This window comes from Lupinus angustifolius, chromosome LG11 (genome assembly GCF_001865875.1).
Source record: "Lupinus angustifolius cultivar Tanjil chromosome LG11, LupAngTanjil_v1.0, whole genome shotgun sequence".
Lineage (NCBI taxonomy): Eukaryota > Viridiplantae > Streptophyta > Magnoliopsida > Fabales > Fabaceae > Lupinus > Lupinus angustifolius.
In genome coordinates this window covers 26562882-26582501 of record NC_032019.1, presented here as the reverse complement: position 1 = coordinate 26582501, position 19620 = coordinate 26562882, and the positions used below count along the sequence as shown (strand labels likewise).

The following is a 19620-nucleotide window of genomic DNA, read 5'->3' as shown; positions in this document are numbered from 1 at the left end:
ATTTACAACAACCTGATACTAGTTGATTTATGTGTTTGCTGGTGTACTAACATATAAACGGTATTCATAACTCTTAACAATTGAGTAACTCTTACTTAATAACTATATGAGAAAAATAGACATGTTTTAAACAATGTATGAATTTTATACTTAGTCACTATATTATTCATACTTCATATTTAATTATTATTGACTCTTCAAAAAAAATAATATAAATAATATATTAAATGTTATAAACTTTTGTACATTTATAGATACTAGCGTGTCGATGATCACTCCACATTTTTATTTCTTCTGATATATAATGCAATATGTAAACCCAATAGAAAGTGAAAGGTTAGAAGATAATATGTGGTAGTTGATATGATATACATAAAACTTATGTAAATTTCTCATTTTGTGCCTCTAATAATCATTATAGATGTTTTTTATATTATTTTTTGTTTTACTTGGGTTGAGAAGAGTGAAGATAAAAATAAAAGAATGTGTAGAAAATTAATGATATATTAATATAAAAAATGTAAATAATGTTTGAAAGTTTAAATAATTATTAATAATATAATAAAATAAATTTGAAATATAAAAATTATGTTATGGCGATCATTATTTATTGTTTTACCTTTACATGTAAACAATGCAAACTCTAAAATATATAAAATTCAATAATATGCTACTATAAATTTTGTAGAATAAATTTATATCTGTTAACACCCGACCCGGCCCAGCCAAAACAACAGAACTGGGTAAGATAGAAAGGGTTACAACCAAAACAAATAATCAAAACATTGCTAAGTACAAAAGTGCCTTTTCCCCATCGACGTTTATAAATTGTAATCTAATAACTTCAATGGCTTTCAACAACGGTTTCAGATCTGCTTCCAAGTTAATCCTCTCTTCCCAGCCCTCTCTCTCAAAATCTGGTAAACATGATTTATTTCATTTTATTTTGTGATGGTTGATTGGTAAAAATTAATCTAAATGATGAGTAGCTTTGGATTCTGATTTTGGTATCATATTTTATTAAAAAAACCTGTATTTGTGCGATTTAACATAAATGATGAGAATAAAACGTTTATTATGGATTTATAACTCTAAAAGTTTTGTATCTGAAGTGAATCCCCTCATTTTAGATGAGTCAGATCTTAATCTTAAGCGATGGGTTATATTGAAGATGATAGAATAGTAATTTTGGCAAAAAAGTGATTTTTTGATAAGCTGAAAAATATAGATTTTGCTTTTTGGTAAAACCCAAATCAAACAAATGTGTGTGTGCCAGGCATGATTTTTTAATTAAAAATAATCAATTTTTTTTATTAAAATGCTTAAACAAATGGACCTATATCTTTTTTGTGGGTAGTGTGATGTTGGAGGCTATTGGTGTATGACTAAATGAGATTTAAAGTTGTCGATTCAATCAGTCAACAATGCCTATCAGATGAAACTTTGGTGATGTTTAATGAAAATTAGTGAACATCATTCATACTTGAATGTATCTACTGTGTGTCTTGTGGATGACCTTGTTAATTGTTCAATGGGTTGTGGGATTTGGTCCCACAGTACTGAACTTAAGAGGTTGAGAGTAAGAGTCATGGCTGAAGAAATCACACCATCAATGTTAAACACGAATTTCCAAATGTTGTTTTGGGGTGACTTAACTTGATAGAAGTTTTCTGATTGAATTTAGAAACAGATCAGAGGGGCACATTCATGGTTTCCCATTATCAATTTTAGCATATTGTGTGTGGAGGTTGGAGGATGTTGAGTTTGGTGAGTTTCAAAAGGGAGCTAATTGGGTGCGGATTAGTGCCCCTCATCATAGGCAAGGTGAGAAGTGTGACTTCATGTAACAACTTGATGCTCACTTGGCAGTAGGGGAGTGTGGATAACAAGGGAGGGATTCAGATATAAGAGGAGGAGGGAAAACCGAAAGGTTAACAAAGAAGCAAGTGAATTGAGGAGAGAACAAGGCCTGTCTAATGTCGAGATTTTCAGTTTTATTTTCATTTTCTGCTCATTTTCCTTGTATACACATATTCAACCATATCACCTTGATATCTGCGATGAAGTGGAGATCCATATCTCAGTTTGTGTTTTGTGTGTGATTCTGAATTTTTTTATTAGAATAAGAATTGTATTTCCTAAAGAATCAGTATTAACATTTATTGATCTCAATTCTCAACTGAATTTTACCATGTAGAGTATATATTTAATGAGAGGGTGAGCTTGAGTTCAAATCTTAGAAACAGCCTCTCTGCTTGCAGTATAAGGCTGTGTACCCTTCTGGGCCACCCTAGAGTATATATTTAGTCACTGTATTCATCAATTTTCAACCCTCTCAGTAGAGACAATATTATGTTGTGTGACAGTGACCAGAGGTTTTCATTCCACTGGTGTGAAGAGGATGGGAGGACATGGCCATGATGAGCCGTATTATGTTCATGCGAAGCACATGTACAACTTGGACAGGATGAAGCATCAGGGATTGAAAATGTCCCTAGCCGTATTCACTGCTTTCAGCATTGGTGTTGCAGTTCCTGTCTATGCTGTCATTTTCCAGCAAAAGAAGACAACTTCTGGCTAGTTCTTCATGTAACCTCATTTGCAACAAAATGTGGATTGAGGATCCTAGACTAGCCTTTTGATTTTTGGAGGTTATTGCTGTATTGCCTTGAACTTTTTGTTATGTTTAATCTCTTCTCTATGGGTTTCCAATATATTTCTGGTAATAATATATTTTTCAGCACCACATACTGAACCACCTAGCTGTTCCTCTTTTTCATGTACTTGTTTATTTCAAACAGAAAGGACTCATTTTATTTCCATTGAAGTGTGGATGAAATGATAATTATGAAATTTTATTTTAAATAGTTTGTGGGTTTTCTTTGTATATTAGGGAAATTACGATTCCTGATATATACAATTAAAATGGGTTGAAAATTATTAGAATATAATCAATGGAGAACTTGGGAATTGAAATGGTTATTGACACATTCGTTATCTATTAACTTAGAGAGAAATATGTGAACTTGTAAAAAAAATGTATTATTTTAGTCTCCAAAGAAAATGGCTGGCCGAAATAGTTCCCAAAGAAAAAGAATTATGTAATTAGTGCCTAAAGATGTCAATTGTATGGCATGTCAGTCTCATATGTCAGAAATATGTGAGTCTGTGAATGAAAGAGTGTGATTTAGGGTTTAAATGCCTTAGGGCAATAGAAATGCATATTCTCTTAAAACAGAGCACACAAATCAATAAAAGCCCAAAGTAATAAAATTCGAACGTAATCAGTACCTTAAAATTACCTTACAAAACATAATTACCTTACAAAACATAATTACCTTACAATAAGTGCACCCATATCATGGTTTGTCTGGGTTATTAAATGTTTAGGAGGCATGAAAAGCCTATAACTCAGTGAATTGGGCTTTCTTGGGTTATATGTTGGAGATGCTTAATTTCTTCGGGGAATGGAGGGATTGTATTGACACATTCTTTTTCTATCAACCTTTCAATCCTTGTTAAGTGTAGTCATGAGGTTGAAGTAAGGTGATCCTTTGGCTCCCTTTTCATTTTTGATCATGGTAGGAGGGCTTACGAGCATGATGATGTGATATGTGATGCAAATTTTGTTAGATATATTTGGATTGATATATAATAATCTTATTTAGGATTTAGTTAGTTTCATTTTATTTGACTTTATTTTTAGATTAATTTTATCTTATTAGTTATTATTTGAATTTATCATCTTATCGTTTGTAACAACTTCTGCTTTTATAATAAATTATTTGGACTAACTTATTAAGTTTGACCAATCTTTATCATTTCAAAATTTCTACATCGTATTAGAGTGGTTTCATTCTCTGTGACATGCTCGGTCATTATTTCGTTGCCAAAATGTTGAAAATTCAAAACCTTTATTAGTAATCTTTCATTTTTTTTATTTTAACCTCACAATTCTAAATTCCATGCAATAATCATCTAAATAAACAAACATTGTTCTAATACAATAATTCACTTTCTTCCTTTATTTATATATACAATAAATAATGTATAGTTTATTAATTATATAGTTTAAATTATCTAAATAAACAAATAAACAAACATTGTTCTAGTGAGAATAGTAGTAGAGGTGTTGGTGGGAAGGTGAGTGATGGGAAATCTAATGGATTGATGAGCTTCCTGCTCGTGAGTAATATGAACATCAATGAGATACCAATCGTAATAACTCATAATTAATGGCATATCTTGATTTAAAGTTTAGACACCAGTATTTAATTATAATTTATTATTAAGATTAATTTAGTAACAAAAAAAAAATTATTTTAATAATTTAGTAATTTATTAATATACTAATGCTAATAATATATTCTTTAGTAATTTCGAAATATGAAAGAGAATGATCATTTCCTTTAATAGCATTGATGAAAGAAGAGTGATCATTTCCTTTAATATCATTGATGAAAGAACAGTGATCATTTCCTTCAATAATGTTGTCATTAATGGTATGATTCTGCTTCCATGAAAATTGATAATAGAATTATTGTGAGAATTATAGTTATTGCTATTAATGCTAATGATATCCTCATTGATAACATGTTTTTGGTTGCTTAGATTTTTAATTTTGTGGGTCACCTTAAAATTAGGCATTAAAGTTGAAATCAAATTATTCTCTTGGTCGTTGGCTAGGGAGGAAAACATATTAACATCTCTCAATTTAATTTAATTAATATTGACATATTGTTTCTGAGAAATCTTCTTTCTAATAACAGTCAACCAATTTTCATAAACCTACAGTTGTAACGGACGTAATAATTTCCACTTTTCCACCAAATTCGTTAGCCATTATTAATCTAATATAAGAATATACTCACAATTGATTTCTTATTTTTAAATATAATTTTTCTGTGTATTTAAATAATACAATGATATTAAGTAATATTCAAAAAATAAGGATTTCATCCGTTATATTATTTAAGGATGAATTCATTAATGTCATTTAATAGGTAATAAATTATTCTAATAACTAATATATATTGAAAAAAAATTATAATGGTTAATTATATTATTTCTTCATTAGTTATAAATAAAATTACTAAGTATTCATGATCAATAATTATTAGTATAATTCTGCAAATTTATCTCATAATGAGAATTGCATAAAATTAGGAAATCGCAAATAATTTAAAAGAATTATAAATACAAAAAATATGACATTATTCTTGCTCATATATGGAAATGCAAAAAATCCAGAACAATTTTAGATTAAAATGAATTACAACAAACCTATAATAAAAATAAAGACACTATTTTTTATTCATATAGTAATGGTAACCTCTAATCATTATATTCTAGGAGATGGGTTTTTCTTTTACAAATGCTGAAACAATTAACATGACCAACTCATAATTCTTGTACACTCACATAATAATTGCAATCTCTAATATATCTATCAACAAAGACAATAATTAAAAGAATAGAAAATCATATAGTAATAGTAACGTCTAATCATTATATTATAGGAGATGAGTTTTTCTTCTACAAATATTGAAACAAATAACACCACTAACCCATAATTCTTGTAATCTACAGTTGTATGTCAACCCGCTTTCCTATCATTTATAATGTATAGTTTGTATGTCATAAATGTCAAGTATAATATTTTATTTTAAATATTGTAATCTACAGTTGAATTTATTCGAATTGTGTAATGTTCAATTTAGAAAATTGAACATTCATGTTCTACATTCAAAACTGATAGTTATAATGTAAGAAGAAATATTTAACCAAATAATATGGAACATATATTGGTTGGAGAGGAATATTGGGTTATATATGGTTTTTTAGTAAAAATTAGAAAATAGTGAGGGCAAAATAGGGAGAACCACAAATTACACATGGTGGGTGGTTATTTTGGGTTTTCCTTTTATAAGTAGTATAGATATACAATAATCTTCACACTGATAATAATTTTGATAATGTCTTTTTTATTTTCTCACATTGATGATTAAAGCATTGTGTTTTATTCTCACCGATGTTCATTCCAGTGATGTAGCTTTTTTCTTTCCATTGACGAATTATGCTAATAATGATTTCTTTTTAATTGTCGAACATTCCGATGATGATTATTCCACTGATTTCTCTTCTCACCAACAATCATTCTAGTCAATTTTTTACCTACAAAACAAACAAACTTTGCAATTTACAACATATTTCTAGAGATATATGTGGAGCCCACATAATCATTTAATTATTTTCAATTTTTAAAGAAATATTTGTAACAAGCTTGCTAAAAGCTTACTAATTTTTAGCTTGAGGAAACATGTTAGATATAATATTTAGTTAATTTCATTTGATTTTATCTTTAGTTTATCATCTTATCATTTATAATAACAACTTATGTTTATATAATAAATTGTTTGAATTAAGTCATATTTGGATTTAATTCTCCTTTACCAATTTCTACAAATTTAATACTTTCAGGTTTGGTCGATCAAGTATTGATATTTCTTTGATGCAATATGCTAATAACATAATTTTTATTGGAAAAAACCTCTAGGATATTATAATATAGAATAAATTACACTGACACCCCCTGAGTTTTAGTGAAATTACACAAACCACCCCTCACTTTTCTACACCTACACAAACCTCCCCTATTTTTTAACTTTCATTACATTGACCACCCCTGCATAAGAAATAAGTGTAATCTTTTAAACAAAAAATGTGATAAATGCAATTAAGTTAAACAAAACATATATATTGTGTAGACAAGTCTAAATAATATACAAATCAATGTATCTTTATTATTTTTTGTTACAAAATGCATCAACAATTCTAAAGAAATATTGTTCAAATCGCTTTTATAATATAGTTTAACGAACCAAAAATAATAAAGAAATATTATGTCATATATTATTTGGACGTGTCTCCACAATATATCATGTTTTGTTTAACTTAATTGTATTTATCACATTTTTTGTTTAAAAGATTATACTTATTTCTTATGCAGGGGTGGTCAATGTAATGAAAGTTAAAAAATAGGGAAGGTTTGTGTACGTGTAGAAAAGTGAGGGGTGGTTTGTGTAATTTCACTAAAACTCAGGGGGTGTCAGTGTAATTTACTCTTAGAATTATTTTAGACTATTAAGTAAATTCTTTGGTTTTTTGAATTGACTTCTGGTTTAAACGTTAATTTTCATGGGAGAAGTATTTTGGGGGTGAATGTTATTTTATGCAGTCGTCCTTCGCACTCTTAATTGAAAAACTTGATTAATCACTTTCCTTATGAGGGGTCGGTGACGGTATAAGACAGGGTTGGTGTCAATTTTGCCTATAGTTCCCGGTGGTGGAGCAATATATATGGTCTTGGTCTTGTTTTTGGTGGGTAAGGAGCTACTATTTTGTTTAGGGAGGATAGTTGGATGGGGTTCTAGGCGTGTTTATGTGACATCAACACTTTTGAAGCATTAAGATTCAACCAGTACAAAACACGAGTGTTAGTTTAAGAAAAAAGAGTAAAATATAAGAGATAAAAAGTTATACATTAATCTTGATCACTCTTATCCTTTCTCCCTAAAGGATTTTCACTATTCGCCTCTTTAGGTATTAAGTATTCAACATCTTTTCATATAAGTATTTTTTCAATACCAAATTTCTTCATACTCTCAATCTTGAGAGAGATTCTAAGTTTGACCTTTACATCAAATGAGTTTACAACTCAATATACAAAAAATAAAACTGTGCAATATACAAATTAGTATCTTAAATGTTTTTCTAGTTCTTTTATTAGTTTGCTTCTATACAATAATAGCTTATTGTCTCATACTGCTTTTGACCATACCCTTGGAATCTTTAGCAGGGTCTTCACAAAATCTTCAATGGCCTTCAAACTAATATTCATATAGAGATAGCTTTTAAATACGAAATATTTGTTGAGTTTGATATTGCGGCAATCCAGTAAGTCATAAAAATAGTTCAAAGATAACATTTAATACGTAGGATCTATTGTATATGATATCTTAATATCAAAATTCTCATCGGTTCTCTTAGCTATTTTATCTTTGATCATACCGGAATATAGCTTTATACAATATAAAGTTGTTTTCTGATTTTTATTTATGTGTGCAAGATTCAAATTTTTTTGGTACAAAGTTTTCAGAGCACGAAGTTTTGTTTCCAAGAATAACAAGATTCTTTTACAAAAAAAACATGGTAATTAAATGAAGAATGAATGTTGGATAAACAAAACATTGTCATTAAATAAATACTAAAACAAAAAAGACTTGTTTATGCTTTTCATTGGACTCGTTTGCCTCTTGACACATTTATCACTAGAGGTACTTTCACTAGATGCATGTGTTAGTTAACAAACATAGTCCTTGGACACACTTAATCTTTGAACGAGTTTAATCTTTTGAATGTGTTGGATTGTTGGACGAGATTAGTTATTAGACACATTAAGTTTATTTACCAAGGTTTTTCCAAGAGATTTGTTTTAAGCATTTAAGAAAAAATATTTGTCCTCTTGTCTCCATTTTTCTATGTAGAAATTTATTCATAATTTTAATAATTTTTTGAATTAATAATCCCCATTTTATTTTTCTATTCAAATTTAATTGTTTGTTAATAATCATAACATCATGAATTAGTTTAGAGATTATTTAAATTAGTTAATTCTAGTAATATTATTTAAATAAAATACCACTTTGGGTCTAACTCTACTAATTTATAAAAGTTGTAATGGCATACAAAAAAATCTATAGACATATTCGGCTTAGCAAATAATACATCCATAAGATGTTTAATAAGACATTTGGCAAACTTAGAACTCATTCTCACAGTACTTCATATAATTTTTTTTGGAAATGTTGCACATATTACATCCAAGGGTAGATATATGTTAAATCATATTTTAGTAAGCTAATAGTAATCAAGAAAATATGGGTACCTAAGTCACAAATGTCCTTATTACAAATATATTTAATAAGATGAAGTAGAAGTCAAGTATGATAGTGGAATAGCAACCGACCGCTCACATGACATGAGAAAGATGTAGGCTCCTTGAAAATTCTCTAGTCCTTGCTAATTAAGGCTAAAGCTGAAGAGATTAGAAATGATAAAATCGAAATAAGAAATATTATCTATACCTCTAAACCATTATATAAAGGCAAACCATTTTTTAACTATCATGGTATAATAATTTTATAATGGTATAATTTTATACTTCTAATTTAGCCCTTCATGTAACTTCTATCCAAAACTTCTACTCTCACATTTGAAATTACTCTTCTAAGGTTCTCTCCTTCTCCACAACCAACTCTCTCTCTCATCTCTACATTTTTTGTCTATCAGAATTAAACTGCTCTTTTTATCCTTCTATTCTCCACCAACAACTCTCTATCATTTCTATACTTATTATCACATTGTCTTTTCTATAATTCCAAATTCATTCAACACATCATCTCTTCTCATTCTCCAATTGGAAAAAATCATTCTCTGAATCATAAACATCCTTTCAATTCAACCTCTATCCTCTCTAAAGCCACCACAACATGTCTTCTAACCTTTGCTATGTCACTCATTATCGAAGGTGATGGTGTGGCTAAATTGGTGGCCAAACGTTTCCCCAATATGGCTCTCTATATATCAACAAATGATGATAGACATCTAGTAATCAATCAAGCCTTAAACATGTTACTTTGTTTGCTTCCATCTTTGGTGTCTATTGCTGATATATTATTTTATGTGTTTAAATTATATTACTTTTCGGTTGATTCGAAGTTTATCACCGAATTTGGTTTATTCTGAAAATGTGTCGCATGTATTTGACAAAATGTATCTTTGACCACGACCCTCTTTTGAAAGTTGAATTTAGTATAATAAGTTACGTTGTAAATCTTATCTTATTTAAGATGTAAGAAATAGTAAAATACTATGGTCTCTTATGCCTTCTTCCAAAAAATGAAAGGTATGATATATAATATTATCATTAAAGCTAAATAATTTATTTTACAGTAATAATGGTTATTGCTTTATTATCCATAACATATGAGCTATGGGCATTGTAACTGGCAAATTACTTATTAACTACTGAGATAAGATATTAGATGTGCATCATAATGGATAACTTATTTTCATTCTTTGGACTTATCTTACATGTTCTCTTGATAATTATCTTATATGTTTTAGTTATCAAGTTTGATTTATTGTCAAGCTTTTTTTAACGTAATCTTAAATTTTTATCTTTGTTAAAATTTAATGTATTTTATAATGTGTCTACATTTCATAAAGCATATACATATAAACATGTGAAACCCAAATTTTAGTATGGGTAAAGTGTAGTGTACTTACATTTTTCACATATAATGTGGATGAAAAAAATGCAGTTTTACATTTTGTACATCCGGCATATATGACAAGACTGCATTTCGCACTTTTGACGGGCATTATGAATTCTTAGTCACGCCCTTTGGTCTCACAAATGGCCCTTCTACTTTTCAAGAGGCCATGAATGACTTGCTTAGGCCTTATTTACGGCAGTTTGTACTGATATTTTTTGATGACATACTAATCTATAGTACTTCTTTAACTGATCATTTGATATATTTTGTAAGAACGATGTTGCAACTAAGAGGGAGGAGGGGTGAATTAGTTGACTTAAAAATTATGGCCACTTTTTCTGCAAAATCAATAGTTAACGTGCATCGGAAAAAAATAATCAAGATAAAATGAAAGAGATAAGGGAGAAGAGAATACACAGTGATTTTTATACTAGTTCACCTTCTAGTCCACCGAAGGCTACGTCTAGTACTCTTGCAGCACAAGAGATTTCTTCTCTAAGAATTATGAGTTGTAATTACAATATCTCACCCCGAGATTTCTATGTACCTGACACACTCCCTAATTCTTATTCACTCTTGGAAAACACATTTCCAAGTGATTCTAATCCCCTTTCTTTTCACACCCGTGAAAGAAAGTATTCTGCAACAATATTGAAGAATGTAAACAATGGCAGATTGCCTTTACAAGTATGAAAGTAGTATAACTTGCAATCCGATCAAATCTTTATGTATACCAAGTAATAATTCTCTTTGAAAAACTTTGACACACTTCTAAGCAACTTAAGAAAAATGACTTTGAAAGTTCGAGTACAAGTTGCAAAAAGAATAGAGAAATAACTTCAGAATAAGTTTAAAAGCTTTTGGAAATTGTATAAGAGTTGTGTGTTGTTGTATATTGTTGTGTATTTGTATTGTGAGAGTTAGAGCCTTTATATAGACTTTACAAACACTCATCGTGCCTTTCTGAAAGTGTAGGAGTTGTTTGAAGTGAAGATATTTCGTTTGGAATGAAAACATGTCATTTTGAAATCTGAAATCTGATGCAACAACTCTCAGTAATCGATTACTAACAATGGGTAATCGATTACCCAAACTCTCTGTCCATTGTTCTTTTAAAAACGAATTAGAGTAATCGATTACACCATTTTGGGTAATCGGTTACTCAACCTTTTCAAAACTGGTAATTTGTTACTCAAAGGCAGTAATTGATTACTCTGGACAGTTTTAAGTTGGATAACTCTTTTCTCACACACGTAACCTCTTACTTAGATGAAGTAACCCGTTACACATTATTTTTGAAAATTGTTTTAAGTATTTTTAAAGTGTTTCAACTTTCTTGAAAAAATAGTTTGAGCATTACTACTTTGCATATTTAAGAGTTTTAGGATAGAAGTACCTATAGAGACTTAATATAATTGTCTTGAAGCTTTAATCTTCTTTGTCTTCATAAGTATTCTTCGTTTTCTTCTTTTTGGTGATATTGGTGTCTTCATCAAAACTTTGCCAAGGTCAGGAGCAAAGATCTTCTTCACACATTTAGAAACTGTGTTGCACTTATTACGGGCTAACCAGTTTTATGCCAAGTTATCGAAGTGTGAATTTGGAGTTGCTTCTGTTAGTTATTTGGGCCATATTGTATCAGCCGCAGGCGTGGAGCCATATCCAGATAAGATTAAGGCTGTGGTAGATTGGCCACAGCCTCGGTCACTCACGCAGAATAAATTTACATGGACATCGGAGGCTCAGCTGGCCTTTACAACTTTAAAACAAACAATGACAAACACTCCTATACTACAATTGTCAGATTTCTCTGCCATGTTTCAAGTTGAGACCAACGCCTCATCAGTTGCCATCGGGGTTGTTCTATCACAAAATGGCCACCTCCTTGCGTTCTTCAGCAAGAAAATGGTGCCCCGTATGCAGCATGCTTCAGCTTACGTCCGAGATGTTCGCTATCACAGAGGTAGTTAAAAAGTGGCGTCAGTACTTAATTGGACAAAAATTTCAAATTTTAAATGATCAGCAAAGTTTGAAACATTTAATGACCCAAGGACTACATACACCCGAACAACAAAAATGGGCTACTAAACTCATTGGATTCCAATATGAGATTCGTTATTGGAGTGGTACCTCTATTCGGGTGGTTGATGCATTATCCAGACGAACTGATACTGATGTGGACGTATTGTCCTCTCTTTCAGCCCCGATCTCTACTCTGCTTGATCAATTGTGCCAACATTATCAGACTTCGGAAGGACAACAATTTGTTAAGAAATGCGAGACAGACATACACATGAAGCAAAAATTTTACTTTTCACATGGCATTATATTTTATGACAAGAGGATATTCATACCAGATCTTCCTGGTCTCCAGAGGGTGATTTTGACCGAATACCACTGTTCTCCAACAGCAGGGCACTCCAGATTAAAACCGACCCTTGCTTGCATTGCAGCTTCATGTTCATGGCCTGGAATGTACCGTGACACCAAGCTTTTCATCCAACAGTGTCTTCCCTGTCAACACAACAAATACACACCATCAAGGCAGAACGGGTTATTGCAACCTCTCTTAATACCTGATAAAACATGGGAAGCTATATCAATGGACTTCATCACACATTTACCTTCCCCACAAGGACACACCATGATTTGGCTGATTGTGGACCGCCTTTTGAAGTATGCACACTTCATCGGCCTTCCCTCCAAGTTCACCGCTGAATCCCTGGCCCACTGGTTCTTGTCTGAAGTGGTCCGGTTGCATGGGGTCCCCCAGTCCATTGTGTCTGATAGAGACTAGATCTTTGTAAGTGCCTTATGGAAGGAATTTTTTCGGTTACTAGGTACTACCTTTTGTTTCAGTTCAGCCTATCACCCCCAAACTGATGGACAGACTAAGGTGGTCAATAGGTGTCTTCAAACTTACCTCCGATGCTTTACCGGTTCTCAACCAAGTAAGTGGTTTCGGCATCTTCCCTTAGCCGAGTACTAGCACAACACTTCAAAACACTCAGCTACTGGATACTCTCTATTTGAGGCCTTCTATGGTCGGCATCCTCCTTCATTGACTCGTTGCAGTCCCAAAAACCATGTCAGCCAACCGGTTTTGGATATCCTACAAACAAGGATAGATTTGTTAACAACATTGAAGGCAAATCTTTTCAGAGCCCAACAAAGGATGCTTGCCTAAACTCAAAGTGGAAGGAAAGATGTTACCTTTGACCAAGGAGAATGGGTATTATTGAAGTTGCAATCCTACCGACAAGTCATGGTGGCCCGCCAGTTGTGTCACAAGCTATCTCCTCGGTACTATGGACCATTTCAGATCACTCGAAGAATTGGAGCGGTGGCTTACGAGCTTCTCTTGCCATCAACGGCTCGGATACATCCCATCTTTCATGTGTCTCTGCTCAAACGTTTCCATGGAGACCCCCAAGCTCAACAAATTCCTCTTCCGATCCTCACAGAACCACCATGGGAACAAGTTCCTCTTCAACCTTCGGGTGAGAAGCACAACCGCGAAGTTGAAAACAAAAGAGAGGACAAGATAAAAGGTCCAACGCACCATCGAGACAAGGAGCTTAATTAGAACATCGGGAAAAATAGAGCTCACGGGCAAACCACAAGCATGCAAGCAACTTATCCAATCCATGAAGAAGAAAGAGAGGTTGGTGAAGGTGTTGAATATGCGAATGAAAGAGAAGAGATGCTAAGGAGGGAGAATGCACAAAGCAACTCTTTAGTTTCAAGATATGTTAGTATTGATGTTCCAAATCAAATGGGTGTACAGGTTCAAAAGGAACCTTTGGATTCTATAGCCTTATCCAACTGTACCAAAGCAACAAAAAGCCACTCAATAGCATTGGGCAGTGCACATTCGGAGCAACAGTTGGATATTAAATATCTTCCGTTGATCATGAAAAAGAAATTGTACCATTGACACTCTTTTCCTGCTATGAGTTGTAAAGATTCGGCCCAGCTGTCTCCCTGGAAATTGCGCAAATCTGACTCTTCACATGGGGTTGTTGACTTTTCAAATGCAAAACACGTTATTGACACCTTGTTTTACCGCCCAAGAATTCCTAGTACAGACTCACACACAATTTCATTTGGGTTGGACCACACATAATAACTGAAGCCCAATCCAAACCTTGAGGACAAGGTCTATCTAGAAGATATGGGAAATGTTAGGGCCAAAAGGACACATAAGGCCCCCAACTGGCAAAAGGATTTCCTCATGGAATAGGCTAGGAATATTCTCCTTTTATGTTTTAACTAATTTTACTTTTGTGTAACATCACACCACTTGTAAGGTAGAGATCATTTCACTTTATCTAGATTTTCCTATAAGAATGACAGTAGTCTATGGAAAGAGCAATCAATGACGAATGTTCAGTAAATTTTCCTTGTCTTAGAATTAATTTCTGCTTAATCTTTTAAACCTCCTAACATTTGGTGCTTTCATTCTTCTCATTATGCCTCCCAAAAATTCTCAAAAGGATCCTGATGAATCCGTCATACAGATTGTCATGGACAAGCTAAAGGAGAACAAAAAACAACAAGATGCTAGACATGCTTCCATTGCCATCGTTCTTCACAATATTACTGAAAAACTTTCTGACATCAGATTCCTTCCTCATCTACCACCAGATCTGCCCACTGAGTCACCAACCCCTCTGTCTCCCTCCAATCTAAGCCACGCTGGTGCTCAATCCCACAATGCAAGCCCAAGACAGTCCCATACCTACCCTCAAACTCACCCTACCCACACGGCTCAACCCCACCCCCTCAGTCTCACCCTTACCCACCCCCAAACACATACCCACAAAACACCAAAACTCACAATCCCAACCCCAACCACCTAAGTTACTGCTTCTGCCTTTAGACGGTTCCGAACCTTTAGATTGGATTTTTCAAGCCGAACAATTCTTCCAATTCTATCTTATCCCTCTTGATCAGCGACTCTCCATGATCACCTTCTATATGCAAGGGGAAGTATTAAGTTGGTTTAAGTGGATATTCCATAATTCACAACTCTCTGATTGGAATTCATTTACCAGGAATTTGGAAAACTGTTTTGGTCCTTCCACATATACAAACCACCAGGCAGACCTTTTCAAGCTCATGAAATTTGGCACTATAGCTGAGTTTCAACAACAGTTTGGAAAACTGTGTAACAGGATTAGGGGTCTATCCCCGGAAATTATTTTAAATTGTTTCATTTCCGGATTATTGCTTGAAACTCGCAGAGAGTTGGCTATTCTCAGGCCTACTTACATATCTGAGGCCCTCAGATTGGCAAAGTTGGTTGAAACTAGAAATAGAGATGCTCAACGCAACACATCTAGACAACCTAGAATACCTTTTCCTTTTGTCCCACCCAACCTTCCTAGGCCAAACACAGTTTCTCAACCCCATAATCAGTCTAACTCTTCCTCTCCTTCACTACCTATTCGCCATCTCTCCATTTCCCAAATGCTGGAAAGACGCGCCTAGGGACTGTGTTACAATTGCAATGAAAAGTTCCACATAGGGCATCAGTGCCAACCAAAAACATTTCTGCTCATGCTGGATGATGATCCAACATTATTTTCTGACGATTTTGGTGGTTCAAATTTTGTTAGTGCAGATCAGCCTAATTCGGCACCGGTCTCTCTTACTGAGGATCTTATTCACTTCCACATTTCAGACCAAGCTCTAGGAGGTCATCTCTCTCCTAAGACACTAAAGTTTTCTGGGTCTTTTTTTGGACATCCTGTTACAGTATTGATTGACACATGTAGTTCTCATAATATTTTACAACCTAGATTGGTTGACCACCTCAACTTGTCTGTCACACAAACCCCACAATTTCCAGTTATGGTCGGTAATGGAGCGCATCTTTATTGCAACGAGTTATATGAAAACACTCCCATCATTTTACAAGGACAACAGTTCCTTATTCTCTTTTACCTACTCCCCATTAAAGGGGCAGATGTGGTGCTCGTCATTGAATGGCTCCGCACCTTGGGACCCATTGTTTCGGACTTCTCAGTTCCATCCATGCAATTTTCAGTGGGGAAATCGACGTTTACTCTTACTGGTGAATCTTCCTACAACCTCCAACCATCCACTTTTCACCAATTTTCTAGACTACTAACCATAGACAGTATTGCCACCTTTCACGCCATTACAATCTTACCCCTACCTCAAAACGAAACAAACCTTCCAGCACATCCTTTTCCCAACCCACACGGCCAAATACAATCTCTCCTAGACAAATATCACACCACCTTCCAGCAACCTACTATCCTACCCCCTTCACACACACATGACCATCATATTCCCCTCCTATCCTCTACTTCTCCCGTGAATAGTAGACATTATCGTTACCCACACTCTAAAGAAGACATCATGGCTACTATGCTAAAAGACATGTTACAAGCTGGTATTGTCATTCCTAGTACTAGCCCATTCTCCTCTCCAGTTTTATTGGTGAGAAAAAAAGATGGGAACTGGAGATTCTGTGCCGACTACTGGGCACTCAATGCCATTACTATTCCTGACAGATTTCCCATTCCCACAATTGATGAGACAACTTAATTTTCCTTATACATCTGCAATCATATATTGCACTACCATGTAGGTCAGTATAAAGCTTAAGTTGGTTAAATTGATTAGATATAATGATATAGTGATAACTAACATTTTTTCTTGTTTTTTGTTGAAATTGAGAGAATCCTTGAAGTACAGTTTTGCAGTATGAAATGCTCTTATTATGGTATTTGTTGGCATATGTTCTAGGTTGGAAATTGTTGCTCTGGTGCAAGGGAAATTACAAACTCCAACGTTATTTCCCAAGTTAGACTATCAAAATTCCTTCTTTGATTTGTTGACTAAAGTTCCTATTATAGTGATAGTCTTTACATTTCATTTTAATAGTACTAATTAACTTGCATTACCTACCTAGAATGATTCTAGAAAATCTTAGACGGTGTAAGACTAAGAAAATATTTTCATTCTCAATCATTTAACATTTACCCCATTATTATCATGTTGCAATAAGTGACCCTAATTTTGTCATGCTTCCAAAGTCTATATTAGCATATACCAACAATAATCCAGATTCATTAGGTACCAGTACATCATTACGCAGATGGTCATAGAGGAGGCCACTATATTATACACTAATGGACATGGATTAAACCAATAATCCCATGGAAATTGATTTTTAATAATATACTGAATCATGACTTCCAAATGTAATCATATACTGCACTGCCATGAATAGATATAAAACTTATGTATAGATTGCAACATATATCCTTATCAATGATCCAACGATGTAAGACACATACATTATTAGTAATATTAGTAATGCATATTTTGCTGCAATTTCAACCTTAAAATTTCTAAGTAGTGCATTCCCTTAGTTTCCAATTTAGCATGAAGACATAAACCACTTGTACTATTCGGAACACGATTTCTTCACCAATATTAGAAGATTGATTATTACTATGTGTGCATATTTTCTTCAATATTACAAGTTATGCTTATATTAATTTAGTAATATCACTATTATTAATTACTACAATTGTAATTTAGAGACTACAATGTCAAATCTAAAACTACAATGTCAAATCTAAAATGTAGGTATACGTTTTATATAAGCCATAAGGCATGATAATAAAATTGTATATTAACTTCTACATCAACAAATTTATTGAAAAAATCACTTTCATAAAATGTAACGATTTAATATCAATTTTTAACAGTTTTTGTTATAAATCATAAGTATTTATTAAACTTATGATTTTATCCAATACTTAATGTAATCAACTCTACACAAATAACAACTACATATTTCCCTTTCTTCATTATTTAGTTCTCTCTCCTTATAGTTAAAGTAACATACTTTCAAATCATTGTTACTTGAAAATTAACAAGAAGCACATTGCCTTCTTCAACGTAGTACTATTTTTGTTATTTATAACCACATCTATTAGTGTTGGTAATTGAATATTTCGTCTCAGTTGTTTCTCATTTTAATCATACTAAAGAAAATCATTAGTTAATCAATGGTATCACTAATTTGTATAATCATCACTATCAAAAAGAATAAAGTTGACAAACATTTGATTTAATCACAATCTCACTTAATAGATTTTAAATAAGATAAGTTTATTTAAATGATTATGTCTGGATTATATACTCTACCTACAAAGCTAATTGCAAATGATTTTGTTAGTCTAATTCATAATTAAAAAAATAAGATTCACTAATTACTCCATCAAACATATTCAACTATACATTACTCTTTGGACATTTAGCATGTCAATTGTATACCCAATCCCCAAACAATAAGAATGCGGATTTGCAAATAAATTTATTTATATGTATAATCAATCCCCAAACAATAGCAGTGTTTGATTATCTACCAACATTATAAATTTATTTTAATGATTAACCATATTATACAGTTCACCTATAAAAACAAATTATAGGTGAATTTTCAACTTAAAAACAACTAACAATTATATTAATCGAATAAATTGAACTACAAATTACAATATTTTGTAAAAAAATAATATATTTGATATTTATAACATATAAGTTATACGCTATAAACAATAGGAAAGCGAGTTGATAGACACGAAAGTGTCTGTCAACATGCTAGTAACAATAAAGCAAAAATATAAATATATTCATACGAACGTATACGGGATTAATTATTCATATTGGATATTAATCAATTCCAATTAATTTATATTAAATTTCAAATTTTATTATTATTTAGAATATAGAATATATATACTATATAATTTAGAAATGGTTTGCTTGATGTTAAAGAGCCTTGAAACCCTATAGTGGTGGATTCAGAGGCAATAAGAAGGAATGGGGTTAGCTGTACTATGATAACTGAACGTCCTTTACTCTACATTTAAAACGTTAAAAGATGGTTGAAAGTAAAATATTAGTTAGTATATGAACATTCATTTTTGTCCAGTTTATATTAATAAAAAAGCTAAAAAGAAAAACCATTTTAGATATTTTAAAACTAACTTTATCTTGAAATCCTAATCAGTGGTCAATTAATTACCGATAGTTTGATTTCAAATTTTAAAAATTATTAATTCTGAGTTTGAGAAATTAAACAAAAAACATTAGCAGTTATAATATTCATTATGAATCAAAAGTTACAAAACTATACTTTAAATACTCACTCTCATATTTGCATCTTCTTCTACCTGTCGTTCCAACATCACCAACACTATACACTATGCATATGGGTATGCCAATTTTG

The 19620-nt window shown here is 32.3% G+C and overlaps 1 protein-coding gene across 1 annotated transcript; it reads left to right on the top strand.

Moving 5' to 3' along the window:
* LOC109359061 lies at positions 718-2848 on the top strand. Its single transcript, XM_019603573.1, has 2 exons — positions 718-920; positions 2367-2848. The coding sequence occupies exons 1-2, from the start codon at positions 848-850 to the stop codon at positions 2579-2581; spliced, it is 288 nt and encodes a 95-aa protein (XP_019459118.1). The 5' UTR covers positions 718-847; the 3' UTR covers positions 2582-2848.